This window comes from Scomber japonicus, chromosome 14 (genome assembly GCF_027409825.1).
Source record: "Scomber japonicus isolate fScoJap1 chromosome 14, fScoJap1.pri, whole genome shotgun sequence".
Taxonomy (NCBI): Eukaryota; Metazoa; Chordata; class Actinopteri; order Scombriformes; family Scombridae; genus Scomber; species Scomber japonicus.
The window spans coordinates 29,798,270-29,809,044 of record NC_070591.1 but is presented as its reverse complement, the minus strand read 5'-3'; the positions used below and the strand labels follow the sequence as shown (position 1 = coordinate 29,809,044).

At 37.4% G+C, this 10,775-nt stretch overlaps 1 protein-coding gene across 1 annotated transcript; it reads left to right on the top strand.

The window, feature by feature from the left end:
* The first annotated feature begins 5,721 nt into the window (after positions 1 to 5,721).
* On the top strand, positions 5,722 to 9,546 carry si:dkey-187a12.4 (uncharacterized). The gene is made up of 4 exons (XM_053333162.1): positions 5,722 to 6,111; positions 6,876 to 7,099; positions 7,572 to 7,731; positions 9,215 to 9,546. Exons 1-4 carry the CDS (start codon positions 5,832 to 5,834, stop codon positions 9,400 to 9,402), a joined length of 852 nt encoding a protein of 283 aa, XP_053189137.1. The 5' UTR covers positions 5,722 to 5,831; the 3' UTR covers positions 9,403 to 9,546.
* The last annotated feature ends 1,229 nt before the right edge of the window (positions 9,547 to 10,775 follow it).

The window sequence follows — 10,775 nt, the reverse complement described above, 5'->3', positions numbered from 1 at the left end:
TTGGAAAGTCACCACACAGACTTTCACACACACACAGAGACACACAAACATAAATGTCTATCTATCTATCTATCTATCTATCTTAATTTTATTAGACTAAATGATTATAAATTCTCAAATCTTTACTTTGAAAGGCACCTGGCAGACCTTCACACACACACACAGACACACACAAACATACAAACATAAATGTGTGTCTATCTATCTATCTATCTATCTATCTATCTATCTATCTATCTATCTATCTATCTGTCTATGTATCTATGTATCTATCTATCTATCTATCTATCTATCTATCTATCTATCTATCTATCTATCTATCTATCTATCTATCTATCTTAATTTGATTAGTCTACATGATTATTAATTCTCAAATCTATACTTTGAAAGGCACCGGCAGACCTTCACACACACACAAACATAAATGTGTCTCTACGTATCTATGTATCTATGTATCTATCTATCTATCTATCTATCTATCTATCTATCTATCTATCTATCTATCTATCTATCTATCTATCTATCTATCTATCATCTATCTATCTATCTATCTATCTATCTTAATTTGATTAGACTACATGATTATTAATTCTCAAATCTATACTTTGAAAGGCACCTGGCAGACCTTCACACACTAACAGACACACACAAACATAAATGTGTCTCTATGTATCTATGTATCTATCTATCTATCTATCTATCTATCTATCTATCTATCTATCTATCCATCTATCTATCTATCTATCTATCTATCTATCTATCTATCTATCTATCCATCTATCTATCTATCTATCTATCTTAATTTTATAAGACTAAATGACTACTAATTCTTAAATCTGTTCTTTGAAAGGCACCTGGCAGACCTTCACACACACACACACAGACACACACAAACATAAATGTGTGTCTATCTATCTATCTATCTATCTATCTATCTATCTATCTATCTATCTATCTATCTATCTATCATTTATATTCTCTTTGGACATACACTAAAACACTCAGATATTTCAGAATTCATCCATTTAAACTAATTGTGTGTAGAAATCAACCTGTCTATGGGTTCTGCTAAAATAATGGATTACAACTAACTTTTTATGGTTTAATTCGTCTATTCTCAGCAAATTCATGCAACTAATCACTGAATCACTTCTATTTTCTTTGGACATACACTAAAACACTCAGATATTTCAGAATTCATCACATTGAACTAATTGTGTTTAGAAATCAACCTTTCTATGGGTTCTGCTAAGAGAATGGATTACAAACTAACTTTTTATGGCTTAATTCGTCTATTCTCAGCAAGTTCATACAACTAATCACTGAATCACTTATTCCCTTTCTCTTCTTGCTGTAACCATCTGGTCAAAAAAGATCAATTGTTAATCTGTACAATCTACACTTGGCAGTTGGAATGAAAACAAAACTCCACTGACATTTAATGTATTACAGTTCTGTTACTGTCCCTTCAGTTTAAGAAGAAACACATTAGACAATAGATCAAAATCAAATCAAATTCAGAAACAATGAGAATAATGACACCATGTAAGGTATATGATCAGTAGGGACAAAGTAGCAGCATGCCAAGTGTAATTCAGTATGGTTTGTCTGCTTTTGTGGTCTGCTGTACTCAAAGCCACTGATGAGGACGTGATGAAGAGTCTGAAGAGTATCTCCTGGTGTTATTCCTTCCATCACGCAGCATCTGCCAGTCTGCCATGGTGGAGTAACAGCATTATTGGGCATTATGACCTGAGGAATGCAAGACAAAAAATGTAACCTGTGCATAAAATATTTCAGAGCTTTAATCTAAACAAACCCAACATGACCAATAATTCACACATTAAACATTTCAGAATTGCTAAGATGTCAATTACAATAAACGTCTTTAGTTATAGGAAACACCAGTAGTTGCTAAGACCAAAATGTATATTTTCCAGTCCAATAGCTAAATATCATACATTTAATCAAAAGTTTCTGAAATAGCAAGGAATAAAGCATGGTTAGCAGGAGCACTAGTGTTTCTATTATGTGTACTGTCCTGACAGCATTACTGTGTTTGGCCAACTAACATTACACAAGCAAGCCATACATATTTTCATACCCACTTCTTTCCCTTTGTGCTATAGAATATGTGGGCATACAATGTGATAACACACAGCACTAGTCGTAAGAATTACTATTCCTTCGTGCGTTATATTTTATAATGCTTATTGATAACGTTAGCCACATGGCTTCCAGCTACTTCATGTGCAGAATGATGTATGAGTTAGATGGCTGTTTTCACATTAATTTGAAAGTTTGTCTGTACTCACCTTAAATCTCAGTTTCAGATTTGTGATATCACAAATTAGTTAGTACTGAGTGGTGGTCCATTATGCAATAAACACAGGTTTGATGTGAAAATGTGAAGTCGTCAGTGTATTGAGCACAAAGTTTTCAGTGAAATGGAGACATGTGTTCAACAGTAATTTCTAGTAATTTTTTCATATTAATTGAGTCAAAGATCTTCTAAATCAACCATCACTACAGTACTGTGATAGATAGATAGATAGATAGATAGATAGATAGATACACATTTATGTTTGTGTGTGTCTGTGTGTGTGCGAAGGTGTGCCAGGTGCCTTTCAAAGTACAGATTTGAGAATTAGTAATAATTTAGTCTTATAAAATTAACCTGGGTGCCATCACTCACATAATGACCTTTGACCTGAGAACATGATAATATACAGATGTAAGGGTTTCTAGTCATTTCTTCATATTAATTGAGTCAAAGGTCTTCCAAATCAACCATCACTACAGTACTGTGGCTTCATTTTCCCATATGTGACCTACTATGTAGAATTGCAAAAACTATTTCTTGAAGAATTGGCCTCTTCAATGTTGTGTAATTAGGGCCCGAGCGCTGACCAGCGCGAAGCCCTATTGTTTTTGCCATGATTCCTATTGTTTTTGCCATGATTCTTCTCTTTATTTTTCTTCTGACAAAGTAACTGCCTTTTTGACCCCCTGAACGTGCCTTAAAAGTCACCAAAGTTGGCATGCAAGCCAGAAAAATTTGATATTTTATGGTTTGCATAAACGGGCGTGCTAAAATGGCTCTCTAGCGCCACCTGCAAAATTAAGAACATCGATCCCGTCGCGACAGATTGACATAGAGAAACGAAACTTGGTACACATGTTCATCACGTCAAGACGCACAAAAAAGTCAGTGGGGCCCATGACGTCACTCCAACAGGAAGTCGGCCATTTTGAATCAAATTATTGATTTTAATGCCGAATTTGGCATCATATTTGAGCGAACTAGTCCTAGAGATTTCATCCCATCCACTTCAAATTCACACAGAGTCAACTTGAGACATTGGAGATGAAAAGTTATCAAAAGCTTTTTGGCCCGTCATTCCTGGTTGCCGTGGTGACGCGGCGAATTTCGATACTTCGCCATGAAATTTCAAACCCTCATAACTTGACTCCACATGGTCTGAGCTTTTCCAAATTTCATATGCTTGTTCAGCGTCCCGGTCTAAACACATGTACAGTCTCATATTTAGTGAAAGTCATAGCGCCACCTACTGGCAACAGGAAGTGACTTGCTTCATTCATTTACTAATTACTCCCATAATCTTAAATATTTACACCTGAAATTGACTCAGCTGAGACATAAGACCTTGGTGATGCTACATTCTGCAACTCATGACCCATCATCAAATACCGTTGCCATGACAACCCAATCAACGCCATGAAAATACGATTACAGTTTTCAGGGGCAAAAACGCCATTTGAATCCATACCCTAAGTCCAACAGGAAGTCGGCCATCTTGGGAAAAATGCTATATTTTGCTGAGTTTGCTCAGAGTCATCTTGAGACATTAGAGATGAAAAGTTATCAAAAGCTTTTTCGCCCGTCATTCCTGGTTGCCGTGGTGACGCGGCGAACTTCGATGCCTCGCCATGAAATTTCAAACCCTCATAACTTGACTCCACATGGTCTGAGCTTTTCCAAATTCACCAAAGCAAGCCAGCCTTGGCGAAAAATTTGATATTTTATGGTTTTTGTAAATGGGCGTGGCAAAATGGCTCTGTAGCGCCCCCTTGAGAAATGAAAAACATCCATCCCCTCGCCACAGATTGACATAGAGAAACGAAGCTTGGTACACATGTTCATCATGTCAAGACGCACAAAAAACGTCCGGTGCCCATGACGTCACTCCAACAGGAAGTCGGCCATTTTGAATCAAAGTATTGATTTTCATGCCGATTGTGGCATCATATTTGAACAAACTAGTCCTAGAGTTTTCATCCCATCCACTTCAAATTCACACACAATCATCTTGAAACACTGGAGATGAAAAGTCTTCGAAAGCTTTTTCCCCCGTCATTCCTGGTTGCCGTGGTGACGCGGCGAATTTCGATGTCTCGCCATGAAATTTCAAACCCTTATAACTTGACTCCACATGCTCTGAGCTTTTTCAAATTTCAGATGCTTGTTCAGCATCCTGGTCTGAATACATGTACAGTCTCATATTTAGTGACTGTCATAGCGCCAACTACTGGCAACAGGAAGTCACTTGCATCATTCTTTCACTAATTACTCCCATAATCTTAAGTATTTACACCTGATATTAACTCAGCTGAGACATAAGACCTTGGTGATGCTATATTCTCCGACTGAGCCACAGCCCAACATGCGTGGGGGGGGGGGGGGGGGGGGGGGGGGGTTGTAAGAATAATTTCTTTTATTCTTACAACCATCAGTATTTTTAATGAAAGGCATGTAGACTTGAGTTTAAATGTTATCGTTAACCCTATATGAGATGAACCCTCCAAGTAGCAGTACTTTTACTATAATTCATATATACACATATACATGTGTATGTATGTATATTCTGCTCAGGGAAGGAGCTCAAAGACGAGCCTTGGCGGGGAGATGTCAGTTTGGATGTTATATATAACATACATAGTTAAACTCAACATTTATTGGGGGTTGTAAGAATAATTTCGTTTATTCTTACAACCATCAGTATTTTTAATGAAAGGCATGTAGACTTGAGTTTAAATGTTATCGTTAACCCTATATGAGATGAACCCTCCGAGTAGCAGTACTTTTAATATAATTCATATATACACATATACATGTGTATGTATATTCTGCTCAGGGGAGGAGCTCAAAGACGAGCCTTGGCGGGGAGATGTCAGTTTGGATGTTATATATAACATACATAGTTAAACTCAACATTTATTGGGGGTTGTAAGAATAATTTCTTTTATTCTTACAACCATCAGTATTTTTAATGAAAGGCATGTAGACTTGAGTTTAAATGTTATCGTTAACCCTATATGAGATGAACCCTCCGAGTAGCAGTACTTTTACTATAATTCATATATACACATATACATGTGTATGTATATTCTGCTCAGGGGAGGAGCTCAAAGACGAGCCTTGGCGGGGAGATGTCAGTTTGGATGTTATATATAACATACATAGTTAAACTCAACATTTAATAATATAAACTCAAATACATGTAATACGTGTGCGTTAATGTTGAGCACGAGTTTAACAAATTGGTTCGTTGTTTAAATGTATAATAGTGAGCATGTGATATATGGCAGCGTGGCGTTTGCTTTCTGGGAAATGTAGTTTTTAATCAGTCCCCAATGTTCTTTCAACATTTCAATGACGTTAGTGCAACGTGATATCATGCGCTGGAAACTGCTGTTATCCACAACTTCCGCTTTTCCCCTTTAACTGAGAGGTCCAGAAACGTTGACAGAAGGTTTAGAAAGGATTTCCAGAACGTTTTTGTCGGTTCACAGTTCTAGAGAAAAGTTAAATGGAGAACGATAACGGGGAGAATGTCGACTGGTCGATGCAACGACGAGTGGATGGTTTGGTGAACAAACATATGGCAGATATTGCTCTGGAAACACTCCAGAGCAGACTGTGTGCTGTGTCCGATGAGATGCACAGTCTGGCTGAACATGTCTGCAGACGCTCAGGGGAGGAGCTCAAAGACGAGCCTCGGAGGGGAGAGGTCACTTTCGGTGTGGAGCCGCTCTCCTCCGACTGTAGCACCGAAGCCACTGACAAGTTTATCTCCACTTCATCCACAGGTAAACAGTCAGCCGCCAAACTTCAAATAGAGCCACGATTTATTTGCAAAAAGGAAAATTCTACAGGTATATTAACACTATTTTAATTTTAAGCAACTTACCTATTATGATATCACAAAATGCAATTTGTGCTTTTAATCAGTTACTTATTTGTTATGTCAGTCAACATGCACATAAATATAAGGAAATACCAAAGCATTTCAAAGCACACACTAAAACACCAACTCATGTTTGAAACAATCTACAATACTAAAAGCAAGTCCCAAGCTGCTACAGATAGTGATATAATTTAAATTATCTTGCTCTTGGACACAGATTTTTGTGTTGTTTTGGAGTCATATATTATGTTCATGATGTTGTAATTGATGATCATCTTATTTGTTAGTTGTATTAATTCATTATCTATTCTATGATAAACCTATTCCTAACCATAATCTTAAATCTGACCCAAACTAATATGAAGTGTGGTGTGTATGAAGTGCCAATCTAAGCATTACTGGGAGAAGGAGAAAGAGTGGTCTGCATTTTTAGTCATCATCACCATGTACTGTTTGTTGCTATGTACATCATCACCATGTACTGTTTGTTGCCTCTTTATAGTCTGATCACTTTATTTTCATTGATTGTGTTATGTATGTAGCACATCACTAATACATGCCAGTCTCCTTTATCTATCTGTGGCACTATCTGCACTCCATTAACTCAAACTTAACTTGAAACATCATCCTGTCACACTCCACTTCTCTCCACCTCTTCCTCTCCAGAGTCTGCTGCACAGCGCAGGATCATCACCCTCCTGGTGGAGATCAAAGAGGAGCAGCAGAGGCAGTGGGCGGTACTGAGGGATCTTCAGGCCCGACTGCAGGGTCAGACCTGGTGCCATGAGGAGGATGTGGAGGCTCTGGACGTGGATCTCCCTCTGAATACTCTCGAACAGCTGGATGAGATGGAGAGACAGCTGGAGGAGCCAGGAATACAAAAGAGAATGGTAGCGTGAATGTTGCTGTTTATATTTGTGGAGGATGTGATAATTAGAAGCAGAGGACTGAATGGCCTGTCTGTGACCTGACTCTGACATATAAAGCATCCACATGATATGCATGATATTTTGATGAACTAAGTTTCTTTTCTTAACCACTAATTTGAAACTGGTGTCACTTTGTTCCAGAAGATAATGTGTAAAATGTGTTTGGGTTTGGAGTGCAACCAGAGATTTTCAAAGGGAAACTGATTAGGATTCTTCTGGTTTTCATCATGAAAGCTGTAGAAATACACTTGTTTTTCAAGTATTTAACCCACACTTTACATATAAGGAAACGAAGCATTGAGGCTGCTAATGATTCTGAACACATTCATTCATAGAAAACCATTCATTTGGTGAATGTAAGCACTGCAGACAGTTATAAACGAGTGGCTTGATTTGCTGTGAAACCTTTGTTGACACCTGGTCCAAATTCTAGGTGTCATACCTTTCACGGATGGGTGGGGCTACAGTTGACGATGCAGTGAGACGGCTTATGCAAGCTGTACTTTCATTCGCTGTTGGTTCTGAGCTAAACTGGGTGGGCCGTGGACAGAAGAGGAGCTTCAGGAACACCCGCCTACAAGGCGTCCTCTTCCGTAAGTACATTTGTCAAAGAAAAACAAACAAACAAATGAAAAAAAAAACACACATAAGATAAGTTAGAGAGGAATAAAGTGTCATCATTTCAATAGTAAGTACAAGGTGTGATGGATAATATAGATCTGCAAGCTTAAAGCATAAATCTGGGGATATTATTTATGGTTCTTATTGTCAATGAATCCATTAAAAAAGTCTTAAACCAATAATGAATCAAATATGATTAATTCATTGAACATGAATGAATCCCACTAACAAGTATTGTTTGTATCCAAATCCTGATATCTTATTTCTCTGTGTCAAAGAGCTCCATTGTTGTTAAAAACATATTAAAAACACATAATTAAGCCTCACTGTTGCACTGGGTGACATGTTCCACATTCAGCAGCTGTGGCTCAGGAGGTTGAGCAGAGGTCGTCCACTAATCAGAAGACTGGTGGTTCGATTCCTGGTTCTCCAGTCTGCATATTGAAGTGTCCTTGGGCAAGACACTGAACCCCGAATTGCTCCCGATGGCTGTCCCAACTGTGTATGAATGTGTGCGTGAATGGGTGAATGTAACTTGTAGTGTAGAAAATGCTACATAAGCACAATCCATTTACCATCCTGCTGCCAGAAATACTCACTAGAGTATTTACATGTAAATTAATCTACTGCTGAAAATAGTCCCTAAAAACTACAATACCAGCTGTTCTAGAAAAACTGTTGATCAATTTTATAAAAAGAATCTTGATGTTCGATGAGCTGTTTTTGAAGATGTACATCTTCAGTAGGAACCGGTGGTCTCAGGGCTGAGAGCCACAGACAGGGCAGGGAGGTCAGAAAGTACTGAGACATGGACCAGGACATTGTTGACTTTGGTCTTTTCATGAGATTTGTTGACATTAAGGAAAGTACAGTATGCACAACCTAACAAACCCCCAGAATACTATACACGGTATATTACATGCATTTAATGTATAGGTGTAGTACACTTTGCATTAATTGCACTTGAAGGAATGGACACTGGTGGTGGCTCAGGTTTCTTATGCCTTCAGATTATCAGTGTAAGCAGGATGTATTTTATTTCACAATATAAAACAGTAATTTCCCACCAATTGAAATCATATAAGTTCTGTGTTTAATGAGAGTTAGAATGCTTTAATCACAGCTTCTGGTGCTGGTGCTGCATGTCTTGTTAATGCTTGCAGTAGGTTTTGCTTTTCAAATGTTTCCAAATTGTTGGTGTTCAGTGAGGTTAAAATCTGGCATCTGATAGCGCTACATCTGTGGTGGTATGAGCTGATCCTGCACAAGTTAAAACCATACCCACACCTGAATATACAGTATGTACAACCATGTTTGACTGTTGGTTTTATGCACTGTTGCATTAACCTCTTGTGTAGCTCATAATCTGTATCTGGCTGGTTTTGAATGGTAAATAAATATCACTGAGCTGTACAGAAGGATAATGTCCATATTCACTTTATGCGTAACTCTTAGGTGCTCTGAAACGAACACCGGTGGGTAAAGAGGCCACACATCATCAGTACGCTGACATAGTGAAGAAATGGCTGCGGTTTGCCCCGTTCAGACAAGGAGGGACCGGCCGTCGCTGCTGCAAACCTTCCACAGAGTTTCCAGATTCTCAGGAAACTGACCAAAGTTTTAACCAGAGCTGCACAGACTGATATTTATCTCACTTATTAGTTATCCCAAGATAAATAAGGCTTTCCGTTCCATTGTTCATGAAAAAACGTAATTCTTAAATATACCTGCATATTGCACATCTGTTATTTTTCTTCCTCTGAAGTGCTAATGGTGCAAATGTGTCCCTTTTTTAAAGGAGCTGAATAAGGAGATGTTTTCTCCATTTCAGTGAGCCGTGTTAGGGAAGGAAAACCTGGCAACTATGTGCCTTTTAGGAACTTCATGTAAAAAAACAAGACAAGAATAAGAACATCAGTCTCGTTTGTTTAAATATGGATGTATAGTGAATCGGCGTGAAACCATCCTCTGTATTAATTTCTCAGTGTTAAAGGATTGTTTCACATTTGTATACTATGAACATTATGCTCTGTTTAATTGCCTAATGCAGCTTTGTAAAGTGAGTGTTACAGTACAGAATTTGTACAGTAGATGTTCACAGTTTATACTGTAGGGGGCAACAAAATCAACATCATTGATTTATTGAGTCGTGTTTCTCAAAGTGGTTTAAAGTTTCTTATGCGACAAACTGTATGTACAGTGTCTCAGTAAAATGCGTCACCATGACTTTTTTCATATGTTCTTTTGTAGTTGGAACCTTAAAAAAGCCCAACAAATCCAAATGAGGCACAGATGAAAAATGTTCCAAAAAAAGTCATGATTGTATAATATTTTTTGTTTTTTTATTAGTATATATATTTTGTTTGTATAGCTTTTTTGCAAATATTTAGAAAAGGTGCATGATAATTCATGTTTAATGGCCTTGCAGCACAGGAAACTGTCCAATTGGACACAAGCCAGGAATACCTTCACTTCAGTCCTTAAAGGCTTCATGTAGTAATAGGTTGTCTTCAAAGCTCTCCTTTATTGTTGTGATGTAAACAGTAACTTAGTTACTAAAGAAAATATATAATTTATGTATTACATATATTCATAGTAGTTACATGATGAATAGGTATAGCTATGCATTGTTATTTGATGTTAATCATTTAAACACACTTGAAGCTTGCCACAGTGCTAATTTTGGACATCATTAACAATGGTTTGTTTAACAGCTTTTAGCAGTAACTTTAAGAAGTTACACAGCTTATAGACTGTAAGAATTAAGTATCTTTGAACAAGAGAGAAAATGATTTATTTTGTAAATGCAATACTATAAGCATAACCTAAACATGTATATATATACTGAAAGTGAAGTTAAGCTGACTAGGCAGAAAGAAGTCAAAAACAGAATTTAATGAAATGATCTGATTTCAGGTCTATTATTAAACATAGATATTGCAATTTTGTCAGCAACAGCATGTAGAGAATGTCAGTGATAACTACAGTGCATCCTGCTAAATAATGTAAATACAAA